This window comes from Terrapene carolina, unplaced genomic scaffold (assembly GCF_002925995.2).
Source record: "Terrapene carolina triunguis isolate 2854851 unplaced genomic scaffold, T_m_triunguis-2.0 Scaffold95, whole genome shotgun sequence".
NCBI classification, from domain to species: Eukaryota; Metazoa; Chordata; order Testudines; family Emydidae; genus Terrapene; species Terrapene triunguis.
In genome coordinates, this window is record NW_020664446.1 from 40673862 (window position 1) to 40692784 (window position 18923).

Sequence of the window (18923 nt, forward strand, 5' to 3'; positions counted from 1 at the left end):
GGGGGGCAGCCAAAAATTTTTTTTGCTTGGGGCAGCAAAAAACCTAGAGCCGGCCCTGCTGGTGACAATTCCAGTCCACAACCTAATGAAGTGTTCTAGCCTCAGAATTTTACCAGGTAGTTCTGACACAGCTATAACATGACACTTTTAGAAACCAGAGTAAGTTAAACAGGTTTATTTCTTCATCTATTTATAACTGGCCTCTGCTTCTGATCAGAATTATTTTAACATCGAAAGGATTTTTTCCATTACCTATCCATTCACACTTTTTTGCATCACTTCTATTAGAAATTGCCAAATATTGTGGTACTCCAGACTTACAGGTATAGCCAAATATTCTGAAGTACTTGAATTCCTCACCTATTTAGAAGTTTTGATTAATGCAGTACACATTAGATGTCAGACAATGCATTTGACAGGAAATATTCTCAAGGAATCAGAAAGGAGTCCTTTGGGAGTCATTCCATTGCAAATATCATGCATTCTGATGGCAAAGGGTAGCCTATACTTTAAAAACAAGCTCATGTTATGTCTTAGGTATTAATTTTCAAAAAGTTCTTTATACATTTTAACTTCAAGTCATTTACATGAGTTGATACAAAAAAAAAAAAAAGTACTTTGCTCCAGGTAGAACAGTGTTTCAAGAGAGATCCCATCCCCAGATGAGTCGGGCAAGTAGAAACCCTGAAAAAGGTGTTTGAGTTTCTGTACACCCATGCACCTCTGCTTACTAAAAAGTTCATGCTTAGTTTGGCCATCCAGAGCGATTTTAGCCAGTACAACAAGCTGCTCCTACAGGGAAAAAGTGTTTTTTTAGTATATCACCTAAACTCCTTTTGTCTTTTCTTTATAATCACAGACACCAGGTGTTATTAAAAAAATAAAAGATACCCAAATCTATTTGTACTTACTGCTTCCACAGTAGCTTTAGCAGATTCTTGACTAATACAAAAGGAGCTGTCTGACACAGTTGTATTTGCGCTAGAAGAGAAAGGTGAATCGTGAGAGCCAAGTTCTTTCCCCAAAAGTATTAGACAACAGCATTAAAGGTGTTAAGGTTGCCCATTTTAAAAAAACCCCACAGGCTGAAGGCTCAGTTTTTGAACAAGCTACAGAGTAAGTTGCTAACACTAGAGTAACATCAGAACGGCCCTACTGGGTCAGACCGAAGGTCCATCTAGCCCAGTATCCAGTCTTCCGACGGTGGCCAGTGCCAGGTGCCCCAGAGGGAATGAACAAAACAGGTAATCATCAAGTGATCCATCCCCTGTCGCTCATTCCCAGCTTCTGGCAAACAGAGGCTAGGGACACCATTCCTGCCCATCTTGGCTAATAGCCATTGATGGACTTATCCTCCATTAATTTATCTAGTTCTTTTTTTAACCCTGTTATGGTCTTGACCTTCACAACATCCTCTGGCAAGGAGTTCCACAGGTTGACTGCGCTGTGTGAAGAAATACTTCCTTTTATTTGTTTTAAACCTGCTGTCTATTAATTTCATTTGGTGACCTCTAGTTCTTGTGTTATGAGTAGCAGTATACAACTCTTCCTTATCTACTTTCTCTACACCAGTCATGATTTTATAAACTTTAATCATATCTCCTCTTAGCCATCTCTTTTCCAAGCTGAAAAGTCCCAGTCTTATTAATCTCTCCTCATATAGAAGCCGTTCCATACCCCTAATCATTTTTGTTGCTCTTTTCTGAACCTTTTCCAATTCCAATGAATCTTTTTTGAGATGGGCGATCACATCTGCACACAATATTCAAGATGTGGGCATACGATGGATTTATATAGAGGCAATATGATATTTTCTGTCCTATTATCTATCTCTTTCTTAATTATTCCCAGCATTCTGTTCGCTTGTTTGACTGCCACTGCACATTGAGTGGATGTTTTCAGAGAACTATCCACTATGGCTCCAAGATCTTTTTCTTGAGTGGTCACAGCTAATTTAGACCCCAGCATTTTATATGTATAGTTTATTGGATTATGCTTTCCAATGTGCATTACTTTTAATGTTGATAAATGCAATTTAATCTGCCATTTTGTTGCCCGGTCACCCAGTTTTGAGAGATCCTTTTGTAGCTCTTTGCAGTCTGCCTGGATCTTAACTATCTTTAGTAATTTTGTATCATCTGCAAATTTTGCCACCTCACTGTTTACCCCTTTTTCCAGATCATTTATGAATATGTTGAATAGGACTGGTCCCAGAACAGACCCCCGGGGGACACCACTATTTACCTCTCTCCATTCTGAAAACTGACCATTTATACCTACCCTTTGTTTCCTATCTTTTAACCAGTTAGCAGTCCATGAGAGCACTTCCCTCTTATCCCGTGGCAGCTTACTTTGCATAAGAGCCTTTGGTGAGGGACCTTGTCAAAGGCTTTCTGAAAATCTAAGTACACTATATCCACTGGATCCCCTTGGTCCACATGCTTGTTGACCCCCTCAAAGAATTCTAATAGATTGGTGAGGCATGATTTCCGTTTACTAAAACCATGTTGACTCTTCCTCCACAAATTATGTTCATCTATATCAGTGGTCTCCAAAGTGGGGTGTGTGCATCCCAGCGGGTGCGCAAGAGGATCCTTGGGGGTGTGCGGCGGGAGGAGCGTTTTTTTTTTTGCTTCAGCAGTTTGGGTGGGAGTCCGAGATTTTTTTTTTTTTGGCTTCGGCGCAGCAGGGGGTGTGTGCTCAAAATTTTTTTACTGATGGGGTCCGTGATCAAAAAAGTTTGGAGACCACTGATCTATATGTCTGACAATACTGTTCTTGATTATAGTTTCAACCAGTCTGCCCGGTACTGAAGTCAGGCTTACAGGCCTGTAATTCCCGGGATCACCTCTGGAGCCCTTTTTAAACCTCTAATAAAGACTTCTTCTATTTACTCCCATTTGCTGAGAATTTTTAATAGCAGTGTAACAGAGGAGTTGTAACCTACCAATTGATTTCTCCTCCATCTGTTTTTTTAAATACTAGATCTGTCCAGTGTTCATGAGTGCTTTTGATGATGTTAATTGCAAAGTCCTAAAATAAAAAAAAATAAATTCCATATTACTGGCAAATACTCTAATGATCCCCCATTCTGTCAATTAGATAGGAACCAGCAGAGCCTAATGTTTACAGTAGATATTTTAGAAGAGCAAATTTTCTTGCTATAAACGACTAAGTATCTCTACTATTATTTTGCCCTCTGTCACTATTAGTATTATAGTAGCAGCTTGAGCTGCTAAGTAAGATTAGGGCCCTTTGTGCTGGGTACTGTACGGATTCCTAGTAAGACACAGTGCTTGCCCCAAACACCTTCACAGACAAAATGGGGGATTATAAAATTTCTATTTTAAGATGGAATCAAGATGCTGAAGGACACATAGTAGGTGTATGGCACACAGAGGGACTGAACTCTGATCTCAGTCCAGTACCTTTACCATAAGACCATTTTCCCCTCTCACTAACAGAGCGTCTATATTAGTGAAAGAGGTTGATGTTCGCTAACATGTGTTGGCTTAACCTGACCTAACCTCTATCCTCCGACCCTAGTTTAAGCAAACTCTTAGATGTTGCCGTACTTTGTTTCTAAGAAGATGGGTGGGACAGGAAAAAATAACTATAGCTATGTAGAGGAGCTGTGACACTGGTCAGTTTTTGGAAACATTTCCTGAATATTTAAAGGAAGGGGACATTTCCAAATAATTTTTAGGCAAAAATTGTTTTAACATTTTTTCTTTTACACAAACATTTAAATTCAAAATACTGTATTTTTTAGACTCATGTGTAGCCTGACACACAAGAATCCTTTTCTAGCATATGATCCAGAAAGTGAAACTAGTAATGCAATGGTTATAGTCAAAGACAAGTGAAATGCTTAGTGAATATGGTTAAAAGATTATTTTTTAAAATTCTTGTTTCGCTAGTTAGAAATAATTGGAAAGAGGGATGCTATCAAAACAAAACCCTTACATCCTGAGGAAATCGGTGAGAATTTTGGAATATATGTACGACCATACAGTAACTTAGAAGAGGTAAGTCAGCTCCTTGGTTATAGCAAATTAGGACAACACATGTCTGAAGGAGAAAGGTATGTACACAAGCTCACCACCCAGTCTTCATGGGCTACTTGTGTGCTTCTGTCATCCGCTAGGGGGCTCTAACAGGCCAAGACTAAGGTGGGGAGGGAGGAAAAGGAAAAGATCAGTGAGATAGAGGGAAGCCCCAGTCATGCCCCTTTTGTTCTGGCTAAGCTCCACATGCCAATAGAAAGGCATGGGAGTTACTGTGCTGGTTCTATGCCAGAAGGTCCAGTGTTCTGGAGTGATCCTCCTGTAGAGGGATACACCTATTTTATGTGTGGTTTCCAACAGCTGGGGGTGTTCAACAGGTGCATTGCACCTGAGGATGTAACCCTTAGTGTTTCTGCGAGCAAGCAAAATGAAGATGGGGTTGGACAGAGCTAGAAGAGATATAAATCAGTGATTTCTATTACAGTAGATAAAATAAAGCTTAGTCAAGTGGCTTAGGTTTTCAAGTGAAACTTCAGTTTTGCAGTCACACTAGCATTTAAGTATGCAATATGTGCCTCACTCTTAATGTACAGACTATTGTTCCTCAACTGTAATGTGCTTTTTGGACAATCAGATTGGTTCTACAGATAATGAAGAAGTGGTTACATTACCTGGTCTTTAAATTCTCCATTAAATGCAAACTGGTTTTCTGGCTTCCCATCAGGTACCTTGTACCTTCTAAACCAGTCCACTGTAGCTTCTAGGTATCCAGGTTTCATCTTTCTGACATCATCAATATCTAACAGGAGGGGGCGGGAAAAACTCTTCTTTATCATGCAAATAGTTGCAGTCTTAAACTAGTCTATGCAATACGTATAATATTCTTTTGTCCAGACCACCTTTGAGTTTAGCACTACTGAGGAAGATAAGCATTATGATTGTTGGCTACAGTACAAGACCTGAAACATCTCCTAGACAGTGTATGCCTAGCTCTCATGAGAAGTCATTTGTTAGGGACAAGTTTGGCTATGCTGCTATAAGTCAATTTTTAAGATAGGGTGGATTTTAGATATCTGAGAAGAACAAGATTTACCTCCTTGCCCAAGTTTATGCTAAAAAGCCAAGAAACAAGTTCATTTGAGAGGGCAAGAAGTCAGATTTGAGGATGGTTGATCCTCACAGTATATCCACCTGTCAAAAGCATAGAAGAGTTATTTTTCTAAAGATAGTTTATTGATAACCTTTAATAGGTCAGATTAGCCCAAGTTATTTTACTGGAATCTTTTCTGATTTTCAGGGGAGAAGGGGCAGAAGGAATTCTGACCTTTAGTCAGGAGAAACTTGAGTGGAGACCTTAGATGTGTTTTGTCAGACACCACATGCTTACTTAGCTGTATGGACCCGATCAAGCCAGCTGTTACTCAGAGGTGCAAATTGTGCCAGCAAAATCTTATAAGTGCTGTGTATGCAATTCACCCTCAGCAGAGTTTCCACTCTCACCTTCCCTCAGGGTTTTGGCTGCACAAGGGAACCAGCTCCCACTGGAAGCTTCCAAGTGACCTCTACCAGCAGAGGTGCTAAAGTACTGTGCTGATCCAGTGCACCCTTCTGCTGCCTAGGCCAGCACCACTTCTAGGAATATGTAGATCCCTTGGCACAGGAAGCAGGATAGGAGCGAAAAAGGGGGTTGTGTTCACCTTGCTTTGCCAAGGCCCTATGCAGACGCTGGCTAAAATCTAGCTCTATAGATTTTAAATGCAGATTTTTCCAGTATGAAGGAACATTCTGTTCAAAACCCCCAGTTGGGTAAGTAAAAAGCCAAAACAATGCCTTCCTCCTTGCTACTTACTGTTATAGTTGGCTGCTTCAGGGTCTTCAATATTGATTGCTATTACTTTCCAGTCTGTCTCCCCCTCATCAATCAGTGCCAGTGTGCCCAGAACTTTCACTTTAATTACTTCTCCTCTTGAGCACACCTAATTACATAAAATGTATTAATTATCTCTACCAATGTGCTATGGGATGTGCAACATAAGACAAATTACAATTCAGTAAAAAGTTAACATTCAAAACAAGTTCAGTAAGAGGATCAATACAAAAGACTGAATGGCTGGAAACTAATGTAAATCACACCACTGGGTAGCCATTAACTTGAACTTTTGCCTGAATTACATGAATTTGGGAAATTAAGATTCATTACATTTCAGCACCAGAAGTCTCCGTGGCAACATTAAGAGAAGCCAAGTTCTTAATAAAAGACCCAGAAGTAGAAGTTAGGTAGTCTCTGGAGTCAGTTAATTTAACAGATTACAGTTCTAAGAAATAAACATCCTTTGTAAAATAGCACATTACCTTGCTTCCAATTTCACACACATCAATTGGATCATTATCTCCATAGTAGCCAGTATTTTCATCTTTATGTCCTGGATGTTCCCATGTCTATGTATGAGAAAGAGATTTTTAAACTAGAGGAGAACCCTGGAGATTCAAAGTTTACATGAATGGATGGCTCTGAGTTTTTCATGCAGGCAGCAGTTTTCTAGTGAAGAAGCTTAATTAAGATGGAATGTTTCTCCATTGGGTTTCAGTGGGAAGAAAGTCAGTTCTGATTGATGGTTAGGAAGTTTTCACTTTTTACATTTGTTTACACTTTATCAATTTTAAGATAGCCTGTTTACTTTGTCCATGGATCTGGGATTTCTAGATCAGGATAAGCTGCATGCTCACTTCCTCTGACTATTTTTTTCCCCAACTACTTCTCGTTATCAGAACTGAACTGACTTCCTCCTAGGTCAGAGGGGAGGATACAGAAGGTTAGCAGGATAATTAAGAGACAAGTAAGATCAGTGTTAAGATAGTCCTTTTAAAATAAGGAATTTGTAACAGCATTATTTACATCTTTATGTTTGCAGGCAGGCAGCCAAATTTGTCCACCCATTTCTTTGAAGATGGAAAATTTGTTTGAATTTAAGGGCAGTGTGTGGACAAAGTTCAGAGAAGGGTATGGAAGAGATCCATTCTGTACAGGTTGCCATACAATGTGTTTTGTTAGCTACATTAACTAAAAACCTAGTTTATTTATACGAAATAGAAAGTCTATTTCTAGAAAAGGCCAGGACTGTTCAAGTTACAAAGGTGAAGCCCAGTAGATTGCAAGTATTAATAATGCATCTTGTCTAAGGTGATTTTAGTATAATTAGCCATATGATCCTAAAGCATTTTCGAGTAATGTACACATTAATGACTCTCTTCATGATTTTTCATTGTCTGTACACAACTGAGTGTAGGATCTCCTGACAGGCTGCTTTTAAGAAAAATTTGTCTGGGAACTGAAATCCAAGTCAGACCATTAGATGAAGCAGCAGGGGTCTGAGACTTACACATGGGCACAGAATCACTCCTATCAGAGAGTACTTACCAAATGTCTAAAACATTTATTCTTCTTATGTAGCAACATTCTTCAGTGAAGAGTATCGACCTACTACTAATTTCTGAAGACTGCTGTTCAACTGAATTGATAGGTGGTAGGGGTCCTTGTAGCTTAACAGCTGACATTTTATTACTGGTATAAAGCCAGTTTTATTCTACATTGGTATTTTGCTGCAAGTTTATATTTTTGTTAGCTTGTTTACAACATGATTTGCATACTTACCTTCCTCTTGAGATTCTGTCAGTGTCACTACTGACTACATATTTCCCCTCATTAGCATTTGCTATTTCAGTTTCAGTCTGAATAGATTAAGCAGATCTTGTTTTGTTAGCATGGTAGCATTCACATTTTTTTAAAATACATAAATATGTTCAGGATTGTGTTTGTATGGCTAATATCTAGTTTCCACCGCAAGAAAAAGATATATGTACAATACAATACCTGTGGGATAGCACCGTAATTCCAGATATAGCCCTTGTGAGGAAATACATTAGCAACATAACGCAGCTTTCCTTTCTTCACGTCTTGTTTAATTGGGTTTAGAGGATCCTTTGTTGCAATCTGAAACAGACAAATGCAGTTACCTGCATGTTTTTTACCTAACTAAAACAACGACCATTTAGTTACCCTGATCCCAAATGTTCAAAATTAGAAATCTGAACCTAATCTGAAAACCTGACTGCTTATGTAAGGGTGCTGAGAACCCATCAACTCCCTTCAAAGTCAACAAAAGCTGTTGGATTCAGTACCTTTGAAAGTCTGGTCACACTGGCAAATGCCAAAATATGCCTAGAGGCTTTTTTTCCTCTTTTTCATAGAAAGTCTTGGCCTGGGTTCGCCAGTAAAAATAAATACTATAGACATCATGGGTAAATTTTGCCTCTGGAAGAGTTGCTTAAAATGATATCCAAACCAGTCCTATTTGGAATGAGACCCTTACTTGGAGATTAAGATACATTACAGATTGTAGCTATTAGGATACAGGCTCTCCCTCAGTGATCCAACTAGTCAGGGGCCAGAGATAAAGGGAAGGCTACTCCCAAGGGAGGTATTCAGATAAGCTGGAATGTGGAAGCCCTCCAAAATATATGATTCCTCCTAATACCCAAACCCATACTTCTCAAATTATGGTTATATAGCCTGCAGCCATTCCAGTACCCAAGAAGTATGGACCAAACTAATCCCTTTCCTGGAGAAAGTCTCTTCCGCTAGGCATCTGGGGCTTCAAGCAAGAGTCTTAAAGCTCCACCAACACCTGGGTCTTGAACTGAAGAAGGCTGCACCTCACACAGGAGTGATCCTGGCCAACTATTACAATGTTACTAGTTCATTTAGCAGTTAATGACAGTAGAACTTTGATTTAAGTTTTATGAAAACTGGTCATACTCTGCAATTTCTTTTTATACAGCCAAGTGTGCTTTGCAACTGTTATACCTAAACTGAGACATCAACACTGGTCAGAGCTTTAAGTTTCATGATATTTTGCTTACTTCAGTATTAATACATAATAAAGCTAGTTACCAAAGTTTTACATTTAGATCTGTTAACTTGCGTTTCTTCTGCTTGTTCCAGAGCAATGTGTTGTACTACATTAGACTACTTTTTTTTCTTTCAAAAAAGCCACACAGAATTCAGCAGTGCCAGAGATTTAAGAACTTAGAGTTACCATATTTGAACTTTCAAAAAAGAGGACACTCCGTGGGGAGGGGGGGGTTAGCCCCACCCCTAGCCACTCCCTCCCACTTCCCGCCCCCTGACTGCCCCCCACAGAACCCCCAACCCATCCAACCCCCCCTGCTCCTTGTCCCCTGATCGCCCCCTCCCGGGACCCCTGCCCCTAACCACCCCCTGGGACCCCCCCCCATCTAAGCCTCCCTTATCCTTGTCCCCGACTGCCTCCTCCTGAGACCCCCCCACCCTAACTGCCCCCCTAGGACCCCACTTCCTACCTGTCCCCTGACTGTTCTGACTCCTATCCACACACCTGCCCCCGCCAAATCCCCGGGACTCCCACGCCTATCCAACCGCTGCCTGTCCCCTGACTGCCCCCCGAACCCCCAACCCATCTAACCCTCCCTGTCCCCTGACTGCCCCAATCCCTCTCCACACCCCCACACCCTGACAGGCGGCCCCCCCAGAACCCCCAACCCATCCAACCCTCCCCCTGCTCCCTGTCCCTTGACTGCTCCAACCCCTCTCCACACCCCCGCCCCCTGACAGGCCCCCTCAGAACCCCCGCCCCATCCAACCTCCCTGTCCCTTGACTCGCCGCGCTCCCTGCTTCACCCCGCCTCCGCTCGGGCTCTGCCTGCTTCCCTGAGCGCGCAGCCGCTCCCCCCCCCCCCCCCCCCCCCGGCTTGCCTTGAATCAGCTGTCCGCGCGGCAAGCCTGGGAGGGAGGGGGCGAGAAGCAGAGTGGCGCGGCTGTGCGCTCAAGGCAGCAGGCAGAGGCAGAGCGGAAGTGAGCTGGGGCGGGGAGCAGTTCCCCTGCACCCCCCCCCGGGTTACCTGTTGCGGGCAGCCCTCCCCGCGCCCCTCTGCCCCAGCTCACCTCCGCTCTACCACCTCCCCTGAGCGCTCTGCTTCTCCCTCCCTCCCTCCCAGGCTTGCCGTGCAAAAGTCTGGGAGGGAGGGGGGTGGAGGGGAAAAGCAGCGTGCCCGGGGGAGGAGGCAGGGCCTGGTATTTGGGGAAGGGATTGGAATGGGGACGGGGAAGGGGTGGAGCCGGGAGTGCCTATGCCCCACGCAGCGCTGCCGGCGTGCTGAAGCTGCAGGGGAGGGGGGGGAAGCGGGGGAGGAGCTTTTGCTGCCGGAGAGGCCCCAAGTGAGCGGCTCAATCCGGTGCGGCTGCCCTGTCAGCCGCTTTTGGGTCTTTAGATAGCCGTCCGGGGGGAAATCCCGGACATTTTTAGCTTTTTACAAATTCCCCCCGGACGGCTATTTAAAGACTCAAAAACCGGACATGTCCGGGGAAACCCGGACGTATGGTAACCCTATAAGAACTAGAAGCAGCCAGACCGTCAGTTATGGATTTTATCTTCCACTTACCTCCATCTTTGCATTTGTCCATCGAGGTACTTCCACAATCATGTTGAACACATTCTGAAACGAGCAAGAAGCAGATCAGCAAAATCTCTCTGAAATGAGAAGTACATCCCCATATTCTAAAGGAAGCACAAACTAATCAAAAGCAGCAAGTTATTTAAAGTTCTAACACATTTTGCTGTGTTCAACAAGTGAGATAATTTTGTTATATCTTGATAACTGACTGAGCAGCAGGATTTTAAGTGAACACTTTACTGTTGACAACATTCAGACTAAAGTTCCTCCTCCATGCAAGCCCAGCATTAAGGCTACTTTATATTTTGACAGTGGGTATTTTTACACTGTTGGTGTAACAGGCATCTTTTCAGCAACATAACCCATGACACTAGTAGGTCCTGAAATACCAGTTTTAAATTGTTTGTTTTTTATTAAACATATAGCAAGAAGTATCTCCCGTGAGTTTCTAGTGAGAAACAAAATGGAGACCAAAGAAAGCATAAGCAGATCCATGACATTAAAAGGTTTCATTTTTCATTTGCAGGATGAATATAATCGAGGCAGTTCTAAGAAAAAATGCTTCTGATGGGCCATCTTTATAGTAGGAGGGACAATGGTCAGAACATCTCAGAGATCTCTGGTTGTTTTTTTTAGTCAGGGTGGAGTTTGTATTACTGCAATGTAGAATGCCTATCTATAGCTCAGGCACATTTAATGGAGTACGTGCAAGGAGTGTCAGGAATACAGTACAACCTCAGAGTTATGAGCACCTCAAGAATGGATGTCGTTCGTAACTCCGAACAAAACGTTATGCTTGTTCTTTCAAAAGTTGACTTAATATAGCTTTGAAACTTTCTATTATGCAGAAAAAAAATTCTGCTTTAACCACCTTAATTTAAATGAAACAAGCACAGAAACAGTTTCCTTACCTTGTCAAAAAAATTTTTTTTAAACTTTTCTTTAAAAAATAGTTCAACACAGTACTGTACTGTATTTGCTTTTTTGGGGGAGGGGAGGAGGGTGTCTCTTGCTGCCTGATTACATACTTCTGGTTCCAAATGAGGTGTGTGGTTGACCAGTCAGTTTGTAACTCTGAGGTTCTACTGTATAGAACAGTCTCTTATAGTACTGAGACTATGGGTGGGACTTGGTCTAACTCTCTTCTTGGTGGAAGTTTCTTGCCAACACAGAGTACTTTTTCTGAAAGTCCCATAGTAGTCATTTCTTCCTCCAGAGGTCAGAGCTTTTGTATCAAAAAAAAAAAAAAAAAAAAAAGGCCTCCTCCACAAATAAGATTGGCTCGTTTTTTTCCCCTCAAAGTGCTGAGCACCTGCAGCTCCTGGCTCCATATCAACCATTGGTTTATCTAATCCTCAGGTTAAGCAGCATTAGTGTTTCAGAACAGTTATATCAGAGATGCTAAATCCCTTGCACCTGCACTTCACCATAGTTGGATGACTGATGGTTTGTAGTCAATGTTACATGTTCTCCAGTTTCAGTTTACTACACCTACTCTTTCAATATTAGGGGCTCTTCTCTCTGGGTTCAGAGCTCCAGTAGTGTTTGTGCATTGCTCTATTAAGGAGGGAGAGAGAAAGATCCATTAGTGTGGAAAATGCAGTGGATCAGAACAGAGTAGGTAAGGTGTGATTGTTCAATCAGTGCTTAAGTGTATGGAAATAAACATAACTTTTGAAGGGAGGGAGAGGAGGTTGAAGGGTATTAGCTAAATTCAAGAAAAGGCAACTTCTGGAAACTTGTGTATATGTAGAAGCTAGTTCATATTTGGGAAATTAAGTGGGTGAGTTTGACATGGTTTAGAAGGCATGATTAATACATTAAGATAGTGTGAATTCACATTTGAATATTAGGAGGGCAAGAGCCCATGTACAGATAGGTTTAGCACATCTCAAATCTTAGACTGAAAAACACTTTACAATCCTCTCAAGATCTTAAAAATACCAGGATTAAGAGCTAGAGACAGTGTAATGTAACCTTTTGCCCTAAGCTGGACTCCCTAACAAAGCAGCTACCGAACCAGCAGAGTAACCAGGAAAGTTCCCTGAGATAGCCCTGCAATACAAAGAAAAGTAACACAGTCAACACTGCATTGAGTAGTTGTGTACAACATTAATCACACTTGTTTCTCTCCAGTGACTTTTTGTACGCACACTCCCAGACACTGATGTAGTGTGCTGCTTGCTTATCAATCTGAGATTGGCAGTTAGCGGGTAATACTCCAAATCCTGAAGCTGATAGGCACTGCTCCATAGACACCCACCCCCCTGCTCCAATTTTTGTTTTTAACTAGTTCAAGAAAGATTGGGGAGAATGAGAGTATAACTTTCGTTGTATTTTATTAGTCTAAGTTACATTCCAGAAATGTGTTTTTGGAAGTTGCTTTTTCACAAGTTGATGGGCAAGACGACTCTGCTCTCCATCACATTTGGCATATGGTTCTTTGTGAGTGGCCTTAACTTGAAAGTATCTTCTCCCTACCGCCCAGCTAAATGCTGCCCCTTAACACCCTCCCCAAGTTATACATAAACTTACACACCACATAAGAGTTGGTCTTGAAAGTATCTTGGTTCTGCTCATATGAGGTCTTGCACACTCTACTGGAAACTTAGAAGTTTTTGTTTCAACCCATCTTCCCTTTATATCAATAACTCCCCGGTCAATAGATGGAATACTTCCAAAATGTTTGTCTGTATCTACTTTAGTGGTATAATTCTGATAAGTCAGAAAAGATATTTTTAACAGGAGGGTTTACTGTAAAAAGCAAACACTAGCTAGCGGACCATGCACCTGCCTGATCTTCTGGGTTCTTGCCTCTTCTCTTACCACCCTCAGAATGCGGTTATACTAGCCCTCTCCCCGCAAATGCGCACAACTTCCTCAAACCATATGTCAGAGGAAATTTTCATGGAGAGGAAGCCCATGGGCAGAACACAACAATCTAAGGAGAGGTTGGGTAGCTTTCACTCGCTGTATTCACACACAGTTTTCCAGCTTCCCTTTATTAAACTTGAGGTTTTGATGTGCACATGCTGTGGTCCACTGAAATAGCAGGAGAACTGCCTTTCCTAGACTGAGGAAGGAGGAATGCGGAGGGTGCCAAAGACTGGTGCATAGACTGAGCTTTTATTTTAGCGTGTGCAACATCTTAACAGATAATTCATCTATTTTTTAAAACTATACATTTTAATACTAATAGCAAGTGGAAATGAAAATAGCATATGACCAGCCAGCTCTCTACAAAAAGTAGTTAAGGCAGCACAGACAACCCTGCTCCCATCTATAGGTCCTCTTTGTAAGACTGAGCTCCACAAATTACTTTGCATAATAGCAGATTAGAAAAATAGTACCTGAGGGGGGGGAGGAGGAATGAGTTTAAAAAAAAGAGGGAGGGGGGAAAGAGACATCCCTGTGACACAGATTTGTATTTGAAGCCAACATCTTGATCAAGTATTGACATTGCCATTTCACAATTTGTCAGAAATCATTTTGAAATGCGGAGTCCAGAAATACCTTCAACTCTGCTACAGAGTTTGACTCATATTCAGCACTCTCATGGATGTCAGTGGAAGTACCACAGCAGCTCAAGGGGCTTGAGAGACTTTAAAAAAAGGTCAGTTCTCCAGACGTAATTGACGAGTGTCTTACGCTACTCCCATCACCACAGCACAAACTTTGCCAATTCTGAACTAGAACAATGTTTGGACAAAATTACCAGAAGAGGTACAAAAAAACCCTTATTTCGGGGGTGGCGGGGGGGGGAGGGGAGGAGGAGGGAAGGGAGGGGAAATACAATGAAAAATTCCTTCCACACAGCAAATCATTCCCAAGATCCTGAGCTGCCATTCAAAAAAGTTAAGGGTGGGGTGTGCAGAAAAGGTGCAGTTGGGCCAGACCTTGAGAGCAAGTTGGAGCCACCATTTTAAGTTGCAGGAGCTGCCAACAACCCTAATGACTTGTTACGGCACCCATGGATCACAGAGAATGCAGGGATTCCTCAGCCACACTCCTCTCACAGCAGGATAGTTTTATAGGAGCTACTGCAATGGTTCTGTGCAACCTGATGATTTGACCATACGCTGGGAGGTTACTTCAGTAGCTGGTTAAACTGGAATTATGACAGATCTTCATTGGGAAAGTGACACAAAGCAGCCCTAATACTGCTATGAATTTAGCCCCAAAGCTAAGCAGCGCTTCAGAACGATACAATGAAGACATACAACAATTTCAGTGGAGCTTTACATAAGGATTCTGCTCACGGGGAGCTGTTCACAGTATTAGGGCCTAAGCCATCACTTTTCAAATTCTTCTGCATTAGCATTCTTAGAAAAGTATACATTTTTTGTAGCTCCCATCCATGAAGCCAACCATTTCCAGTTAATAAGACTAGTAACAACATTATTTCACATGTCTAAGTTAATAAAGTTGCCTCAGTGGCTTGGCACCAGAAGTTATTTACTAGTTCCAAGGTACATTTTACGACTAAGTTTGTACTGAATTTCCCTTATCACCAGAGAAAGAAAGAGCATGATGTAAGATTCCACCTAACCCAGTTTGCTCAGTCAGAGAGATTGCAGTTGCACTGTTTGGCCAGAGGCCAACTACCGTCATAGTTTATGTTGCATAGTTATTTACCACACAGATGCACGGAAAGGAGAAACCAATACTATCTGGAGGGAATAGATTTCTAATAAGTAAGTTCCCATAGTGGGTAGCTAAGAACCTGCTCAATATAGCCATATACATTACCTTGCCAGCAACTGGATATATTGGAATATCATGGAATGGTGAAATGTATTGTCCTTTATCATTTTCTGAAAGAACAACATATTAAGCTAGTAAATAAAAATGAATTAGCACTAATGAAAACAATTTAATAAAACACTACTATGGCTATAAAGTTGGCTTTATTCAAATGCCTAGCTTAGAAGATGTCGACTGTGTCCTGAAATAATAACAGTGAAGCTAGTGTCAGAGATGTAGTGTTACTATGGGCAGGTCTACACTCTGAGATTGATCCACTGGCAGACGATTTAGCGGGTCTAGTGAAGGCCCACCAAAATCAACAGCAGATCGCTCTCCAGTTGACCCCCTGTACTCTACCCCCGACGAGAAGAGTAAGGTAAGTCAACAGGAGAGTCTCTCCCGTTGACCCCCTGTGATGTAGACCCCGGGGTAACTCGACCTAAGGTACGTCGCAACTTACGTAGCTGGAGTTGCGTAGCATAGTTCGACTTATCGCAGTAGTGTAGACACAGCCTTAGTTACAGTTCCATTACTGCAACATAGGTCTTATAAAACTCCCCATGTTTCCTCCAGAAATACAGCACAAGAGAAGATTTATTAAAAAACAGCCATCACTAGTTTGCAGAGCTCACCTTAATATTTGCACAAATGATATTTTAAAGGATTTTTTTTTTAAAATAGAGGGTTGTGACTACATGAAGGAAATAACAAGACATACCTTCTCCAAGTAAGGCATGATTATGCTGCTGTGTCTATCTCCCTAATCTCAGCGCAGTTTAAAAGAACCAACGGATAGAAACATTCTATTTCAAACTCTAAGGAGGAGTTGATATCACAAGTGTATAATATCCTCAAGTAGTTAGACAAAGATACCTGGACTAATGGAAGTAGAACGTGGCACATTAGAGAATCTATGGGGGAAATGGCACGGGACAACCTCAAATGACACCTATGGAGGTGACTGTATCTGTCACAAGATTATATAAATATCGATAATTGTCAAACACTGGCTGGAAGAAGGGCAGCAAATAACATCCAGATCTTATAGGAAGTGGTCTAGATTCACTTTAAGACCACCACAAGGTTTATTTAGCTTGCAGATGTAATTTGTCTTGGAGCTGTATCCTAAAAGCTCCCCTAATAACTACATACAGAAGCCTTTTTAATAAGCAAGACCTATACTCTCCCTCCTCCCCACAAGTGCTATAGGTCACCCAGCAAGTCAAAGCGGTTTCAATATATATGGCACATGCAAAGGGCCTTTCCACAGCATATTTTAAGACTAATTGTTGAAGGCTACTAGCTAGTTAAGATTGGCTAACCTCATTCATGAGGTTACAATTATCATACATTTCCACCCCCTTCTAGCACTGCTGCACCAATTTTGCGGGGAGGTGGGGCGGGGGTATAAGTCTGAAGCTGTTTTCTGCCCCAGCTAGCAGATAACTGGACAGAGTATGAGTAGGAATGAAGCCAGAATCCTATGCTCAGCAAGCCCAGCACCCTTGCAGGATCTTTGCAAGACTATCCTGCCCGGGACTCCTAGTAACCAATTTAAAGCTCAGTCAGAGTGTTCAGTGAAAGTGGCTATTATCTTTAATGTACAATAAACTGAAACAAAATGGTCCGCAAAACTACAAAAATAAAGAAGTAGTGTAGACCAGGACTGGAAAGTTCACTGTACGCTGTGTAGACATTCTGCTTTCTTTCACATTCTGGTACAGTTCATATTTAAAAGTGAAGCTGGTATTTAAAGCCACGACAGCAAGAGTGCTGCTGTTACAGCTGCGTAGAACAGAACTTTGAGGGATCTGAGAATTAACAATTTCAGTTTGTAGGTTTTCTGGTATTTTCTACAGACCTACTTATTCCAGCATAAATGAGTTATTTTGCTAGTTGCCCTCAAGATTAAGAGAGTCACCAGGTTGTTGTTTGGTTCCCTCTCAATAAAGCAAGACTTTTGAAATCTGATCATTCCCATGCAGACAATGTGAAACACACAGCTATTTCTACTGTTGACTGAGCAATACTCATTTTAACTCCCCACCCCATTTTCTCTCATGCTCCTATTGCATGAGTCGGAAAGTATGGAAGGGTTCTTTTATTCATACCTGTGTATTGCAAATTAGTATCACTCAGAGATTTTGTAGTGTAATGGACAGAGTATTTGCTTTTTCTCTGTAGAATAAATTTCAAATCCTAGCAGGTCAATATTAGATATTAACTCTTCCTACTAAACAATACAGTACTAGATTATCACTTTCCTAGAAAGATTGTGTTGGATACAAAATGTTTCATAATCTCAGTTAAGAGAGCCATTAAGAGATTAGTCACTTAAATGGCTAAATTAGAGAAGCCGGCTAGGATTCTTAGCTACTATCTCCCTTCAGAAAATTGAGTTGGGAACATTGTACTAAGTCAAGCATTTTCTTCTGGTAAAGTGCAACAGAGCAGGTCTGTTATTTGTGGCCAGTTTAGTATCATGCCCTTTTACTCCTAGCCATGGAAAGCCAGCTACTTAGGAAGCCAAATAGATGATGCAATACTCAGAGTCAATTTTGTTCTCAGCTTCACCCCCAGCACAAGTTCTTACTTGAGAGCTAGCACAAGTTAGGAGTGGGTACAATTGGGAACTACTTCTCTCTCTGTAGTCAGGCAGAAGATTTAGGGGATGCAGGCAGAGAATATTGCATTGCATTAGCAGAGGTGTCAGTTTGACATGTCATGTCAAGAAATAAGAGGAAGTAGCCACTTCACTGAGAGAACAACTAGGTCTTGTGGGCTTCAAAGAAGGATTTTGAAGAGCTGATAGGTGCATGACGAACAATCTCAGGGACGTGGTCCTACAAGCAGCTACAGTTTCCCCCATGATCTTTCTATTCTCCCATCCATTTAAATGTGGACGATACCTCCCTCCCCCCACATTTTCACTTTCACCCCTTCTATGTTAAAAAAAAGCACACGAGGAGAATATTTGCCCCGGGCGAGCTGACTTTGGCAGGACTGCTGCTCGAGACACGTAGCAGCGCTTTCGTTGCTGCCCTGCACGATGGGTGACCCCATTCCCACCAGCCCCTGCACCCGGCCAGTGCCAGGCTGAGCCCTGGGCGCGGGGTGCCGCCTAAGCCAGCGCCCCAGGTTACCAGCCTAAGCAGCCCGGCCAGGCTAAAGGTCGCTCCCCGGGGACAGGTCTGGGTGGAGCAGGAAGCAGAGAAAAGCCAATTACGGGATTAGTTTGCAGCAGCAGCAGGCACCTTGGCCAGCCCCACCTGCGCCGCGCTCAGACTTTAACCCGCCCGGCAGCCGGGCCGGCTAGGGGCAGGGGTGCCAAGGCAGCTCCGCCAGGACACGGTCAGCGGGGCCGTGCCCAGCCCAGCCCCCCGGAGGTGAGGGGGCGGCCACGGGCGGGAGGCTGCCCCCAAGCGGGAGGCTATGCCGCCTCGCGACCCCCGGGGCGGGACCCCCGCCCGCCGCCCTGCCCCGCGCGGGGCGGGAGGGCTGTGCACTCACTGAAGAAGAGCCGGTACTCCAGGCTGTTGGGGTTGGCGCGCTCCTCCACGCTGTAGCTGGCCATGGTGCCGCAGGCAGCGAACGAGACGCTGACACACACCACACCAGCCCTTCACCAGGGACGCTCGCGCTGCCGGCCACAGCACTGCGCAGGCGCCAGGCCTCGCCCCC

At 42.8% G+C, this 18923-nt stretch overlaps 1 protein-coding gene across 1 annotated transcript in view; it reads right to left on the reverse strand.

The window, feature by feature from the left end:
- Positions 1–18923, reverse strand: part of PPA1 (inorganic pyrophosphatase 1) — a 23122-nt gene extending 4199 nt beyond the window's left edge. Inside the window, exons 1-9 of the mRNA XM_026650925.2 lie at positions 18753–18923; positions 15246–15310; positions 10485–10538; positions 7879–7998; positions 6360–6446; positions 5857–5983; positions 4679–4806; positions 2948–3033; positions 912–981 (exon numbers count right to left, since the gene is read on the reverse strand). Of these exons, the coding sequence (XP_026506710.1) occupies positions 912–981; positions 2948–3033; positions 4679–4806; positions 5857–5983; positions 6360–6446; positions 7879–7998; positions 10485–10538; positions 15246–15310; positions 18753–18816 (801 nt within the window). The 5' untranslated portion in view covers positions 18817–18923. The remainder of the gene's footprint in view (positions 1–911; positions 982–2947; positions 3034–4678; positions 4807–5856; positions 5984–6359; positions 6447–7878; positions 7999–10484; positions 10539–15245; positions 15311–18752) is intronic.